We start from the raw sequence: 16,601 nt of genomic DNA, 5'->3' as shown, positions 1-16,601 counted from the left end.
TGACTGAAAGTGTTTATAGCCATGGGACACAACACTGCATTAGGACATATCTAAATCTCTGGACCTTCATAAAAGGGCAAACTGAGCATTTGCATATATGCTGATACTATGTAGTTTTTAAACATAATAAAAAATAAATAAATAAATTAGGAGCAACCTGGCATAGTCATGAACACATTGCTAAAGCATCATTTACCTACTGCTGTTTGTTTTCCTACGACACTGAAATGTAAGTCAGATATGCAGTAGTGTGGCAAGGTAATAGAAGATCCACTGAATTATTTATAAAAAAACATTACAGAATCCCAATTCCAAAAACTCTGAACTATCCCTTTGACTTTGTTATATTTTCTCCTCTCCAGATCAGCATATTCATGACCCACCTCTCCAACTACGGCAACGATCGACTGGGTCTCTACACGTTCGTCCACCTGGCGTCCTTCCTTCGCTCTTGGACCAACCTGAAGCTCCACACCCTCCCGCCTCTTCAGCTCGCACACAAGTACTTTCAGCTTTTTCCCGAACAAAGGAACCCGCTCTGGCAGGTGTGTTTGCACGGGTGCACGCCACACACGTATGGGCTTGTGTTCGCCGCGTCTGCTCTGCGTTTGATTTTGTTACTGGAAAGATGTTCTTTTGTATTTAAATTTGCGAAGACGTCATGCAGTATTCTGATGCACGGAGAACAAAACAAGAATAGATAAAACAGATAGTACTTATTGTTTTTGGTTTGTTTTTTTATTGTCCTTTTTGATGCAGGGATCCGTTAAGTTTATTGCAGAAAACTAAAGTCTGAATCTGTTACTGCATTCTGACTCCTTTGTGGAAATGTTTGAGGAGGCATTTACAGCTTATATGGATTTGTGCCGTGTTCAAAGCCAGAAAGGGCTCAGCAGACTATTCATTCTTCTGCTATATGTCACTCCGTTCTATATCTCCTCACTGAGGTGGGTTACTTTGGCATGTTTGTTCTCTTTATGTTTAACGTCTAATCACTCTTTTTCTGCACCGTTTTGTAGAATCCGTGTGATGACAAACGGCACAAAGACATCTGGTCTAAGGAGAAAACGTGCGACAGGTTGCCTAAATTCATGGTGGTCGGCCCACAGAAAACAGGTAAGATGAAGATATGCCAACAATCAGACATGCACATGTAACAGAGAGGCTTCTCCTGTGTGCACAGGTGTCTGCAGCAGAGCCTTTTCATATAATCCCCCATGCTCCTTTACCTCTGTCAGAGGGAGACAAAGGAGGAGGCTCCTTCCTCTTTTCTTCCACCCACATGCTTTCTCCTTTAGACGCACAGAGGTACCAGTGTCTCTGTCTTTCTTTTGCTTTGACTCCATCAAAGAGACTGAAATAGAGGAGCTTATTAAAAATGTGTGTAAATTCTGGATGCAGGGCAGGAAAGGGACTTTCTTAGATAAGACTTGGATCCATCCAAAAGAGGTGAAAAACATAAATTCGGGGAGATAAAGCATTTTTAAGGTGAAATATATAGACATATATCTTCTCATCTGGTCCAATTGGTTTGAGGAGCGTTTATAAATTGAATCATCATTTGAAAACCGCTTCTTATACAAAAGGGCCAAAATGGAATAAATGTATAAGGAGAAAGATACTTTTTCACAGATCATGAAAGAGGCGGTGCACATCTGCTCTCGTATGTTGAGTGTTTGATTTTCAGCCACTTTTGAACCCAAATAATTTGTTGGTGACCACAGGATAAAATATTACTGTGTGTTTCATGCCTATGAAGTGCTGGATGTGCAGCAGTCTAATTAAAATAGGTGGCACATATTTTGGTAAACAAAAGCACCTGTGGAGAATTGCAAAACTTCGGTTTACTGAAGCACATCTTCGAGCACAATACAATTTGCACCCTGTATACATTCAATTGATTTCTAGAATTTAAATAGTGGGATTTTTTTTTTTCTCAGTAGGAGGTGAAGAGGTGAGGCACAAACAGTAATTACCTGGGTGATAATCTCCCACGTGGAGGGAGAGGTCAATGTAGCGACATCAGCAACCTAACAACAATTAGATTACTATAAATCCCCATTTCACCACAGGAGAAGCAGGTGGAAAAAAAAAAGAGCTGCAGAGGGTGAGACAGAGGGCAGGACCATTTCCCCCTCTGCTGATTGGTGTCAAACGCTTCTGAATCATTTGGAAGGAAAGGGCTATGATCTTTCTGCACACAGACACACAAGAACTCCCTCTGTGAATTCTCAGCAACATATAAATCTCGGAAAAGGAGTAAAAAAAATATATATATAATAATAATAATCTTCCAGTATGGATCAGTGGACGACACCTCTCACACACACTAACACACACTTTCTCGCGCGCACAAACCCACACTCCGCAGAGCCGAACTAACGAGCCAGTTATGAATTATGCCCTTTCTTCCAGGAACGACGGCACTTTATCTCTTCCTGCTCATGCATCCCTCCATCTCCAGTAACTTCCCCAGTCCAAAGACGTACGAGGAGGTCCAGTTCTTTAACACCAACAACTACCACAAAGGAATCGACTGGTGAGCGCCCACGCGCAACACACACACACACACACACACACTTCTCACCTTCTTTCATTTCTTTGTCTTTTATTAGTCAGTGCCTAAGGTGAAACAAAAGATAACAGCCCACCTTTTCTTCATTTTGTGAGGTTGTTATTAGCTTTCACCTGCCTGTACAGACTTTAGTAATGCGTCAGGCAGTTTGAAACAGCTCAACAGTGTCCTCAAAATGAGATTTTAATCCTGTAGTGTAAGCCAACAGACATATGTCGGTCTAAAATGACCCATAAATGGGTTACTTAGCTGACAGACACAGCTGTCGCATCCTCCAGAAACACTTCTTCATTGAAAATTGCTTAAGCCGTATCGTCAGACTCCTTAAAGGCACAGATAAAGTCTAGAACGTGTTGACTTTCCAGACTGCATTTGACTTTGAAATGATGTGCAAAGCCGCTGCCTTGTATTGCCATGGCTTTCAGTGCTTTTGATTAATTGCAGATGTCTGTGAGTGTGGTGTGCATCTTAAAATGATGTCTGCTTTGCCTCAGGTACATGGAGTTTTTCCCCGTGCCGTCCAACGTTAGCACAGATTTCATGTTTGAGAAGAGTGCCAACTACTTTCCCTCAGAGGAGACCCCACGGCGAGCTGCTGCCCTGTTGCCCAAGGCCAAGATCATCACGCTTCTCATCAACCCGTCTGACAGGGCCTACAGCTGGTATCAGGTGAACACACACGGCACAAACGCACTCGCATGTTTGACCATGACGGCGCATGCACAGTGCCTTTTAAAAATGTTCGCACCCCTTGATGTTTTTCACATTTTGTCACAGCAACAAGGAAAACCACAGTCTCGGGGGGGAACCACTGATAGGTAGAAGAAAGGTTAATCTGGTGGTCAGATTAAGATTAAGCTCTGTGGCCTACATGGCAAGCCTGTGCCAGAATACTACCAGACACCGTTGGAGTGCCAACACCATGGTGAAGCGCTGCGTCGGCAGCACTATGGTTCAGAAATGCTTCTTTCAGTCAGGAGAGAAAAACTGGTCAGAGCTGTTGGGAAGATTGGATTGGAACACAAAAATCTCAAACAGCCTGTAAGACATTTATGAGTGGCCTTTTTTTTTTTTTTTTTTTTTTTAGAATAATCAAAACATCTGCCTTCAGATGTGCAAAACTGCTAGAAACATGACCCCAAAAGAATTTAAAGCTGTGACTGCAGCAAAATCAAAAATATTTTTCAGTGAGTCATTATACCAATTTACAACATAGCTGTTGATCTCTTAACATGTATTCTTTTCCTTCCACTTTGCAATTATGCACCACTTAGTCTTGGTTTATCACATAAATCCCTGATTTAACACATTAAGGGTTGTGATTATAATGTCAAAACATGCGCATGCTTTTACACTGTACTGAATTGCAGTAGCTGCCTGCATCATGCTGTGAAATGCCTCTGTCTCTATTTACACAGAGGTATTTATCTAAGACGGAGCTCATGCCACCGATTAATGCTGAGTTATCGGGTCTGTCTGGTGCATCTGCATATTCACGTATCATAAACCCCTGAAACTGTGATTTTAAGCCTGTTTGATAAATGAGGAATAAATACAAACATGCCATCTCCAGTTTTATGTTGTTTTCTTCAACATCGATCGATGAATAAGGAAAAAAACAAAAAACAAAAAAAAAAAACCCTGATGACCAAAGCTTGATCTTTGAAGCCTCTTCTGTTGTTGTGCACCTCTCTCCAGCATCAAAGAGCTCACGAGGACCGCACAGCCCTGCAGTTCACCTTCTATGATGTCATCAGTGCAAGAAAGGGAGCGCCTGCAGAGCTGCGATCCCTGCAGAGTCGCTGTCTCCTACCAGGCCTCTATGCTACACACCTGGAGAGGTGGCTGATGTACTATCCATCTAACCAGGTACGTACAGTCACAGACGCAAGCCAGCGACTGATATTATTATTCCAAACAAACTTAAAGGCAAATGTTTATCTGCTTTGACCTTTTAGCATATTTTTTTTTACATCATTTAAATTGCATTTTAACTTTTTTTTGAATGCCTTTTTTAATCTGTAACACTTTATCTATAAACATCAGGATTGATAAGGTACTGAAGTGTCAGCTCTTAATGCAGCCTCTCCCTGTACGTCTTTGTGTGTGCAGGTGATGATCATTGACGGCCATCAGCTTAGAAACGACCCCGCAGCAGTGATGGACGAAGTGCAGAAGTTTCTGGGTGTCACTCCTCACTTTAACTACTCCCAGACTTTAACGTGAGTGTCTGACTCTATGCGCTTGCCTGTAATTTACAAGTGGGATGAATGCTATTCCATCTGGATTCATCAACAAGTTCCCAAAATCCCAAATCTGTGGGAATCCTGACATCTGCTGGTAAACAGCTTGATCCGGATCCTCACCATCAACATCTCGGAGTCGCACCGTAAACAAAAACGACAGCGATATCACATGACTGCTAATTGAAGCAGTGACAAAACAATAAATTATCATGTTTTAAAACATGTTTTATTTAAAAACAACATTAAGTGAAAGTGATAAAAACACACGCGACAAAAAACACAGCTCTCTTTCTCATTGTTGGGTGCCACAATGATTATTGTGCACCGCAACTTGCATAAAGTTCACCAGCGGTCTCAAAACTTCCTCAAATTCATTTATTTTTGCTCTGCCTGCTGTCCCTTGAAAAAAATATTTTCAGCTCTTCAAATTCCCCACAAATTTCAGCATGAAATAATGGTGGTGGCTGCATCATGTTAAGTGGATTTTTGTTTTGTTTTTGTTTTTAATTCATTTACCTATATTTAAAACTATTTTCCTCAGTTTTTTTTCCTTTAAATCGCCACAACATTTAGTTACTTCTACAGTTCGTTGCAGCAGTTTCTCATCCCTTCGGACAAATTGCAAATCTTCTTGGACATGCATCAATTGTTTCCATTTCTCTGCAGCTTTAAAACATTATAATTTGCTTGTATTACTTAAGTTAAAGTGAACTATGCTTATGAATGCAGAATAATAATTCCAAATAAGACTAAAAGTCCTTGTTTGTTGCTTGAGTCATTGCAAAGAAGAATGTTGAAGTAGTTGTAAATGACTGTTAATTTTATTTATTTCTTTATGTCCTGAAAATATCTCCCGAATTGAACAATTTCTCTCAAGTGAACTTCAGCTTCTACTCATGATATTGTTTACAGTTGCTCACAGGTTTACCCAAAGCTGGGTGTTTCTTATGTTTGTCATAAATGAGTTCATACTTTTGCTTCTGCACAACGCTGTGCACAGATTTGAACTGGAAAATGCACGTGCAGTAATAATGTTCATCAGCATACATATTCATCGTCTTGTACTCATTTACAGTAATGCGTAACTTAACCGTATCATTTACAGTTTTTTTTTTTCTTGATTGCTGTCATGCAGCTGTCAACTCCACATTTTCAAAACAATTAACACAAAAACGGCTAAACAGTGGCACTCATGGTCAAAGTGACAGAAGGTTCCAACTGTGCCAAAGCATTTAAAATGAGAAGCAAACGCAAATATTGCCATCAAACAACACACACTGCGAAACAAGTGTACGAGCTCTTTCAGTCAATCAGATCATAATGGGGAACAAAATGCAGCATTCATGCACCATTGCTTATCATTGTAGCTCATTACATCTCTTTCATTCCAGTGCCTTTTAGTATGTTTCTACATAAACTGTGACAAATTGGATCCTGAATCAGAAATGCTTTACAGCTGTATAATCATATGCCATGTTTGTCCAAATGTGGCTGGAAACTGAAATGTTGTAAGTATTGCAAAAAAAATAAAAAATTAAAAAATTAAATGTAAACCAAAATGAAATTTCTTAGAAAATAAGAAATTATGAGGATAAAAACAATATCTATTGCAGTACAATAACTCACCCTCATCTGCTTTGGACTCTTTCTCCAGCTATGCTGATGAAGAACAATATAGACATGACACCTTTTAAGGCCCACAGATTAAGATTTGTGTGAAGGAAAGTGAAACATGTGTTTGAGTGGTTTTATACTGAATGAGGTTGTTTTTCGTAGCTGGGAACATGTGATTTCTGTTTATTTACCATAACCAAAACAATGGAATTTGGAGCGACTGAACTGACACTTTGTGTTAACTGCTGCAAAAGGTTGAGGAGAGTCTGTCACACCAATGAGAAAGGGTTAATACACCAATGAGAAAGGGTTAATACACCAATGAGAAAGGGTTAATATACTTCTAAGAGGTGTCTTCTGCTCTGCTGAGATGTAATCTGAGTTCATTCCAGTTTCTTTAAGTGGATCAAAGCTATCAAGGAAAACCGTAAATTATTATTATTATTATTATTGTAATTGCTTGGAAATATTGCTTGCCCTGAATTACCCCACATAGTGAGAAAAGCAAAGATGATTGTTGTGTCGCCAACCTGTCGGCACTCTTTGTCCCAAATATTAGGGGATCTGTGGCATTTTTTTATTTTGCTACTTGTCTTTTAGATCTCCAGGTTGCAGTGGACTTTCAAAGGGACCTTTACTACTCCATATTTACGTTCAGTTTTAAAATACTTTATTAATTCTATGGAAAAAATTAAATGTTGTAACTCATACAATTTTCTGTAAAAAATTGCTGTAGATGCTGATTGTTGTAGGCAGAAAGGATCTCCTGTAGCTGTCTGAGACTCTTTGTTGCTGCTGAGGAATTTTCTTGATTTTATGAAGAATTCTTCTTGCACAATAATCTCCAGATGTTCCAGAGTCGTCCTCAAAACAGAACCAGCCTTCTTGATTGGTTTATTTTGCTTTTTATGTCACTAGCTCTGGTGTTGCTATTCATCTTAGAAAAATATTCAGATTTTAGTGTTTTTAGGTTAGGTTTGATTGGAGGGGAAATGTGCTGTTTATTACACAGCAAATTAGTTTTTGGTGATGGAAGGATGTTCTCCTTTCTTCAACAGGAGAAAAAAAATAAAGATAAGAGAGTGCTAATAGTAGAAATGGATACATTAATTAATTGCTGCTGTTTGGGTAAAATAACAAAACAGAAGAAGTGGAGTGTGTTAACACATTTGAGAAATTTAACTGAACACAACGCCTAAATGTAAGAAAATTGAAGCCTTGACAATATATGCTACCAGTAAATCTCACTGAATTGCTTGAAAGTTTTGCTATTTCAGTAATTTAATTGTAAAGAATTTCTCTAATTAAACTGAGAATACTTCAAGGTTTCATTTTCACTACTTACAGCTAATGAGATGCAGAAACTCAGTTTCTTTGGATAAATAAGACCAATGCCACAGATTTTTGCTGAATTAAGTTAATTTAGTCGAGGTCATTTAAAATTTAATACAATGTAAGTACATGAACAGGAATGATGTGCAGGCATGTGGCATCTCTGAAAGCTATGGTAAAGGGAGCAAATGTGCTACATTAAAACTTTTCTCATCCGTTGCCCCACTATATTTTTTAAGCTGACTGCATGCGTTGTGTAAAGCTTTTTATTGATGAACAGAACATGCGCGCTAATATAGCACCGTACATAGAACAGTGCTTAAAACTTGTTATATGGTTTTATTGGAGTTTCATAACTTATTTTTCCAAAATTTTCAGTTACTTTTCTGTCTCAGACGAGAGAGGGGAGGATTTTGTAATTTGCAATTTCTGTTTGAGGCCACAGTTGACTTTGTCCAGTCAAAAACATAATAAATCCAAAAGATATCAATCTGCAAAACACAAACAGCTCAGGTTTTTAAGGATGGCAAGGTTGTTGCTGTGACTGTAAAATGTGTAAAAATACATAACTATGCGGAGTTTCTACACAAATCCATGTGTAATGCTCAAAGTGAAGTGCACAGATCTGCCTTGGCATCTAGTTGCATAAGTGGAAGCATATGTAATTTTACCAACATTAAACATTTGCAAATAGTTTTCTACGTTTGCCCCTCAGAGTATATACTGCTTGTATTCACCGCCTGCCTGTCTGAGTTACAGCTGAAACAGTACAAAACACAAAGCTTACTTTTCTGCAGTGTTTCAGTCCAAAAGCCTAAATTGATCAAAAACAGCACAACCACAAGAGACATTAATGCAAGACAAATGACAAAACCTTAAACGCCCAGCTCTTCCTCAGTCTTTCTGAGCGGCAGCCACAAACTCCGCCTCTTTAGTGACTGATGTACATTCCTATATGTGTGTCCACATCATGATCTGTGATGACATAAATTAAACATGTAGCTTTTATGCTTTGGATGAGTGGGGAACAGTTTATTTCTCAAGCACTACTCATCAGAATGCAATCAGCCTGCAAAGCTTCAAGCTTCAAGACAGTGACATCCAGAATTTGTGGCTCCGACCAGGACAAAGAATGGCTCTGTCTTCAATCACCGTCCCACACGCATACAAATAACTTGGGAAGAGGTTCTGATGGAATAATGAGGATGCTCTCTCTCTGTGTGTGCGTGTGTGTGTTTGTGTGTTGTCTGAGGATGGAGTTAGACAAAAGCATAATCTTTTGTCCTGTCATTTCTTTTTTGACACACCAGCAGTCTGACAGATTCCTAACACTCAAGGCTATGTTTTAATCTTCTTTCTTTCCTTCATCTTTTGTGACTGAAGCAGACCTCCTAGTGCTTGTTTTGCTTTATTAGCCCAAAAATGTATGCAGATTAAGAAATAATTTGCATCGTTTAACCCCGTCTGGTCTAAAGAATATCTTCAGAAAGTGGTGATAACAGAGCACAATATCATGTTACATAATTAAAGTTAAAATCAATTGCTAGTAAAAATCTAATAATTTTAATCAACTAATAAAACCTTTAAATATGCATAGGGTTTACAATGGTATGTGTTACTAATCAGGCCTGAAATCTGGGTGAAGTCATCCAGATTCAGGGTTCAGACACAAATCTTCTGAGACACATAAAGACAATTACAAAGTTCGTCATCTATCTGGAGAACATCTCCACGATTGAAGGACTAATGTGTGTAGATTTCATGATCTCAAAAAAAAATATATATATATATATATAATTGAATTGATTACCGCAATAGTGTCTTCACTGGTTTGCCTAAGCAGTAAATCAGACGGCAGCAGCTGATCCGGGATGCTGCTGCTTGCATCCTCACTAAAACAATAAAGGACATCAGCCCAGTTCCAAACTCTTTACACTGGCTCCCCTTAGCTCAGAGAATAGAACCTAAAATACTTCTGTTAGTTTATAAATCTTATTTGTTCTCATTGTGTCAACCTCTCAGGTCTTCTTGTCCTAGGCTACCCTGAATCCCCAGAACCAGAACCCAACTTGTAGAAGCAGGATTCAGCTTCTATGCTCTTCTAATGTGGAACAAACTCCCAGACAAAAAAAAATAAGTAAAAGAGAGTTAACACAGATATATATCATGTTTTTTTAGGTTTGTATTTGTATCAATTAAAAATTTGAAAATCTTCTTGTAATTCCATTTCACGAATACCCACAACTTACCGCTGGTCTCTCACATAAGGTTGTGACTACAAAAGTCTGACGTGTACAAATTGCAAGGCGCTGTGTGACTTCGTGAAAATTGAAAGTGTTCTAATTGTATCCATTGTACATTTGTCTGGAGATGACAAGCATAATGTACAGCCCTTGGGTTACTTTGCTCTCAAGGTTATTGATTTTTCATGAGCTTAATAATAACCAAGACAAATCTCTTTTTATGTTCTGTCCTAGACAGACATTAAATGACATTAAACTTATAAAAATAATTTTTCACACCCAAAACTGCCAAAAGAAACCATTCCCTCCACCGCTCATAGTGACACTTTCGCCTCTTTTCTGCGTTCCTCTCTTCTCAGCTTTGACCCTCAGAAGGGCTTCTGGTGCCAGCTCCTGGATGGAGGAAAGACAAAATGTCTGGGAAAAAGCAAAGGAAGGAAGTATCCCCCTATGGACCCAGAGGTAATTTTGTTTCCTGTTAACTAAAAGGCATTTGCGCTCAGGGGGAAAATGGTGCATGTATTGCGATGTGACGGATTGAGAGAGCAACTGAAACAAAAAGGAATCGAGCCAGCTTACTGGCAGTGACAACCCATCTCTTTCTCGATCATTGAGGCAAAAATATCCCCCCCAAGAATCAAAGCAGAGGTGGCCACTGTAACCCTATCAGATCCAGCCAGACGCTTTAAACCTAATTAGGAGGACCTAATAAAAACCACAATGAGAAACAGAACAAGGCAGATTGGGATAAAGGGAGATGAAAGATAGAAGGAGAAAACCCAAATCCATAAATCTTTGTCCTCCCTCATGGCTCCACAGAGAGGCTGCAGACGATGAATCACACATTTGCTCTCGCGTAGATACATCCTCTCTCCACACGTGTTCACGCATGGCTCACGGCTGTGCCTCCGCGTCACCTGTAATTAAAATTTATTTGAGCCTCAACTAAGGAGACACAAGGGGAGGCCAAGGGGAGGCGATGGAGTGAACAGCAGGGCAGAGAGACAAGAGAGGAAAATAATTATAGAGCGGTGCTCAAGTATTCACACCCGCTGAACTGTTTTCATATTTGGACTCATTGCAGCCACAAACTTTTAATCGTATTTTATTGGACTTTTTATTGAAGTCTCCATTACTCCAACACAACATATTTGCCTTATTAATTTGACACATAAAGCGTAATGTTTGTTCAATTGTTGACCGTATAGTGTTTTCTTTTCAACTTTATAGCTTGTTCTATAAACTTGATTCCTTGATTGATCAATTGGTCAATAGGATCTGTCTGTATCCATTTCAATTTCACTATAAATACAGCTGTCTCGTGAAGGAGCTTTATTAGAGAACATTACTGAACAAAAGTTCTTTGTGAAGCCCAAGAAACACAGCAGACAGATCAGGGAGAATTCTGTGAGTCTTTAAGCAGGGCCAGGTTATAAAACTATATCCCAACCTTTAAACATCCATGAACAGAAAGTGTGGGACAGACCTGCAGACACGTGACGGTTCACCTGATGCAACAGGCCGTTCAAACAGAGGATGAATCAGAGAAGCAGAGAGAGCCACAGCTCAGTTGGGAGAATCTCTAGACAAGACAACTGTTAGCCTTACCCTCCAGTGATTCTACACCTTATGGAAACATGGTGGTGGCGACATCATCCTTTGGGAATTAGTTTTTTCATGTGGGAACATCAGCCTTAAACACACAGCTAACGCTACAATTTAATGGTTTACATTAATGTTGTTTTAGGATGATTTAGTAAAACCAACTGAGAATCGTTAGCAAAACTTTAAAAACTGAACACTAAACAAGCCAGTCTGTAAATTGTAGCCTCCAGTGAGCTCTTACAAAATTTGTTGCATGTTTTTAAATGTTTAACCATCATTTGCAATGCTTTCTTGTCCTTTAACTTCTTGAAACATGACTGGACTTTTGGTTTTCCTGACTCTTTTTTTTTTTTCCCTTACTACTGCCACCTGTCTGCCATCATCTTTGTTCACACACTCAACGTCTTTTCCTCTCTTTCTCTTCCGCTCCTCAGGCACGTGCATATCTCTCCAGATATTACAGGGAGCACAATGTAGAGCTGTCAAAGCTGCTACATCGGCTCGGACAGCCCCTTCCCTCATGGCTGAGAGAGGAGCTGCAGAAGGTCAGTTCCATGCTCATCTCACCAGTGAACATGCACTTTTAAAGGTTAAAAATACAGATATGAAATATAAAGAACCAAGAAAAAAAAAAATGGCCATTTACAAAGTCTTGGGCAAAACCTGCACCGGTCTACTTGTTAGAATCTACTTGTTTACAGGTTTTACACTTTTTGACTTTCTGTTTTGTAGTGTGACATCTTGTGTTTTTTTTCCCCCCAAAATAATTTAATGAAGTTCTCTAAAATGTGAGAGTTCAGTCACCAAAAGTGCAGAAAAGTCAACAATGAGAAGACCTCCATCCATTGTCCTGTGATAAAACCATTTCAATTTTTATTTGTTTGGTTTGCTCCAGTCATCACCAGGTATAGATTATGATTGAAAGAGCAATCATAATCTATATCTGGTACAGCTGACTCAGCTGAGCTTCCTCCTTACGGTAGTTGGGCTTTGCCTTGGAGAAAGCAGGAGGTGCTTCATTATCCACGGGGGAGGCTCAGTGCAGAGCCACCGCTTCTCCACATCAAAAGGAGTTTGTAAGGAAAGGAAGTGGGGCATTTAGTGGCTATTCTTGTCATATTTTCACCTCAACTGACTCCTTCTGATATGGAGTATCAGCAGTTTTTCTAGGGACTATCCATTATGTGATGAAGCCAAAGTATTCATTTCTATTAACACATTGTTGGACCCACTATTCAGTTTACATTTGGACTTTTATGACAGAATTGACAGATCGAAGTTTGAAAGAAGGGCTCTAAACTAGCGCATGTCCAAAGGGATCTTCCAGAGAACCTCCTTATCAGATGGCAGGCGCTCTTCAAATGACTCAGTTTCATATGAACATGCCATTTGGTTTTCATGGGCATTTGTGCCAGTCAGGCTTTACCCTTTCCAGGTAACATTTGACTCTAATTGGAAAAAAACAACAACAGTGCAATTAAAGTACTTCATTCCATTTTTTTCCCCTCCCTCTCCTCTGTTCCCCTCTCTTAAACCCTCCCTCCTTTTACCCCTTTCTGAAGGTTAGATAACATTTCAGTCCATGAGCCAGGGGTAAAGGTCGAGCTATCAGAGATCGGGAAGTGACCAGAAGCTCCTGACCTTCAAAAGCGCGCTGTCTGTGGCCTTTTTGTGCACGTTGAGGTGAAGCCAAGGACGGGTGGATTCGTTTCACCCGCGAGCTACGGCGCTGTTGGACGGAGCGGGAGAGGCGTGATGGGGCGAAGAATCTTTGTGCGCTTCGATGGACGGACGGATGGATGAATAAATGGATGAATGGATGGATGGATGAATGGATCTCTAAAGAAACTGGGACTAAAACCAAGCGCCAACTTCTAATAACAGACAGAGCTGTGTGAGACATGGAGGATTTGGCAGGTTCTGAATGGCCAAAACCTGTTCTGAACTGACTCTCATGCAGACCTGGAGTGACTTTGATTCTTTTTTTTGTTTGTTTGTTTGTTTGATATCTCTGCTAAGTTATGATACCAGGGCAGCGCTGGTCAGCTGTGCGTGGTTCACTTAGAGATTCCTTTGCACTGAGTTCTGTTCTCTGTTTCCCACCAGGATAAAATAATACATACCTTTGAAGGTTTACTTTTACCCTTTTGTTTTATTTAGATCTTATTGTATGATGTAAGAATAAAAAGCAAAGACAAGGTGGACTCAGGGTGAATGATAGGCTGTTCCTTGTTTTATTTTTTTATTTTTTATTTTTTGAATGATGAATCTTTTTGGTAAAACAGGTGTAAGGCAGATTTGGTAGCATTGTTTCAACCCACAGTGCATCACATGACACTTCTATGGGAGAAGGTTTGGATTGGAAATGAGCATCTGGAGCTAAAAGCGAAACTCGGTCAAGATTTTCCCAGCAGGTCATGCAGGAGTATGCTGTGTTCATTTATTAGAGAATTATTTCAGTTCTAAGAACTGCAAAGACATGACCAAAACTACTCGAAATTATAAAATAACACATTTAATTTTAGGATTTTTTTTTTAAAGTGGAAGAAGATTATGTGTTGTTGTTTTTGTTTTTTTTTTTGTCTGTGTCTCATTTAGGTTTAAACCTATTTTTCCCTTTGAAAACCAGTGGCCTAAGTTTAGCCTAAATTTGAATGCAAACAATCCTACTTGTCAATTACAAAACCAAAACTCAAATAAAAATGCATATGACTGTCAGCATAAAATGTTTGTTGTGTTTTTGGTGAGCATACCGACCCATTTGTAAGGATACGTCTGTTCTGTATGAATGAGGAGAAACTGTTTTAGATCGAAGGTAAGTTAAAAAGGAGTGTATGGGAAGTTTTTTTTTTTTTTTTTTTTTCAAATTCATGTCCCTGATTATCTCAAAACAGAGGCCAGAGATTGTTTTCTGTTATGTTATATCAGATAATAACGTGTAAAATGAACAAATACCCTACGATTCAACACTGGTACGCAAAATGAGTCGCACTCCTTCAACTTTTTCGCATTATGTCCCGTTACAACCACAAACTTCAATGTGTTGGGATTTTATCCAGCAGACTGACAGCTTCGTACATAACTATAGAGCTAAATGAAACTGAAGCCACACATTAGTCAACAAATTCACAAATCAAGAAGTAATTTTGTCTCGCATGTACTATTCTATATTTTTTCCATACTCTAGGGAAAAATATATTGTAAATATATTTACAGGATGTTTGTTTCTGATAAGAAATGAGACTGGCATCGCAGGGTGTAGAAGCACTATCGGTTTAAAAATCAGTTTAAAAATGATTTATAACCTTCTTAATAATAAATGGAATGATCGTTTTTGCTGTTACAGCAATCAAACAGTTCTGATAATTACCCTATGTGTGTTTTTACTGGTGTTTATGGCAATGAGTTCTAAGTCCTTAAAGTTGAAAGATCTCTTTGCAATTACCCTTATCTTTCTTGTGTGTAAAATAATGAATCTGGAATAATAATAAAAAAAAAAATTCTCTTTATTTTTCTCTTTTCTTCGACAAAGAAACTATTGCTGTCATCTACTGACGTAGCCAAAGAATCCAAATTAGGAAACATCAATAAAACTGAATTTGATTATCAGTTTCACAATAGCCGACGCCAGGTAGGAACTAGAGAAGATTGCATGTGCAAATCAAATGAGAAAGCGTGTCAACGACTTACCAGTTAAAGGTTGACCAGTTAGAGGTCGTTGTAAAAGGTTTTGTAAATATCTGCAATTGATCGTTGTAATGTGTAGTAGTGGCCACATGAGGGCAGACTGAGATTTAAAACGGAAATTGAATTATTTGCTTTTCTGGCAGAGATGGTGACCTAAGCAAAAGATTAACTGGTTAAAAGAATAAAATAAAAATAATAATGCATTCCCTGAGATTCATGGTAACTTTCAAGTTTAGTGTTTCTTTTCTCAATGCCACAATTGGCTGATTCAAGTAAGCCTTTTCTTATTTCCATGTTTTGTTTAATGTGTGTATTGTCATCCAACCAGCACTTTCTGAGTAACCCGTTAAAATAGTGCATACCAGATTCTATAAGTTTAGGACTTTAGGTCACATTAAAGTTTCTGTAGAGGAAAATTGTGGCTTGAAATGATCTCATGTGCCATTTACCTGGGAAGTTATACTGTTATTGTTTTTTAAGCTTTATGGGACACATTCTACCTGTTCTTTACAGTACTGACATAGTACTTACCATAAAGACTCAAGCCAATGAAACACCAAATGCTGACTAAAAATGTGTCTTTGCACCACATTTTATACGATGCAGCTACTTGGTGTAACAGCTGGGACATTTTCTTGTTTTCATTTAAAGGAAACAAGCTGCTATTCATGTCGACGCTCCACAACATTCCTCTGCCACTGGGCGTGTAGGTGACGGTGTGTCTAAAACAGTGCTTCTTCCTGACACTTTCCTGTAAACATGTCTAAAAAAATGTTGTCCCTACAGCAACTTGTCACCTGCTAGAGCTGCGACAATCAAAACAAAATCCAAAGTGAAACTCAACGACCTAATCACATGTCTTTGCAGAAACGATAAGTTTAAATAGCTTATGGCTATTTACCCAAACATAAGTTATTACATTTTAGGGCTTTGAAGCTGAAAAGTATGAAAGAATATCCATAATTGGTCCTTTTAACATTTCAATTGTGTTTTAAAGAAGGAAGTTACATTTAAAAAGACATTTTATGAAACAAACATTCTTTTGACTGCAGATACTTTGTGAAATCTGCAGCCATAGACTTCATTATCACTACTTTAGTGTTGGGTAAACATTTTGCCACACATTTATTGTTGCATTGCAACTATCAAAGCCATACAACAATATTGCCAAAACTTCAGAAACTTTGGACTATATTCTGACTTTAAGACATGGACAAAAAATATTCTTTATATGTTAAAACATAAAAAAAATATCTATTAAAATATTTATAGCGTGATAAATAAGGAGATAACACATTA

General features: G+C 38.6%; 1 protein-coding gene across 3 annotated transcripts in view; it reads left to right on the top strand.

Moving 5' to 3' along the window:
- The window catches only part of ndst3 (N-deacetylase/N-sulfotransferase (heparan glucosaminyl) 3), a 59,392-nt gene extending 45,051 nt beyond the window's left edge, over nt 1-14,341 (top strand). For 2 of the 3 annotated variants that reach the window (XM_015034057.1, XM_015034056.1), the window contains exons 7-15: nt 363-545; nt 1,020-1,116; nt 2,416-2,539; nt 3,070-3,244; nt 4,274-4,444; nt 4,688-4,797; nt 10,370-10,472; nt 12,050-12,160; nt 13,183-14,341. In XM_015034057.1, the coding sequence (XP_014889543.1) occupies nt 363-545; nt 1,020-1,116; nt 2,416-2,539; nt 3,070-3,244; nt 4,274-4,444; nt 4,688-4,797; nt 10,370-10,472; nt 12,050-12,160; nt 13,183-13,212 (1,104 nt within the window). In that variant the 3' untranslated portion in view covers nt 13,213-14,341. Of the gene's footprint in view, nt 1-362; nt 546-1,019; nt 1,117-2,415; nt 2,540-3,069; nt 3,245-4,273; nt 4,445-4,687; nt 4,798-10,369; nt 10,473-12,049; nt 12,161-13,177 lie in introns of all 3 variants that reach the window. The other variant, XM_015034058.1, reaches the window with a different exon arrangement.
- Nucleotides 14,342-16,601: the final 2,260 nt, after the last annotated feature.

The sequence above is a fragment of the Poecilia latipinna genome, unplaced genomic scaffold (assembly GCF_001443285.1).
Source record: "Poecilia latipinna isolate Pla-1442-1.1 unplaced genomic scaffold, P_latipinna-1.0 Scaffold286, whole genome shotgun sequence".
Lineage (NCBI taxonomy): Eukaryota > Metazoa > Chordata > Actinopteri > Cyprinodontiformes > Poeciliidae > Poecilia > Poecilia latipinna.
This window is presented reverse-complemented; position numbering and strand designations above follow the sequence as displayed.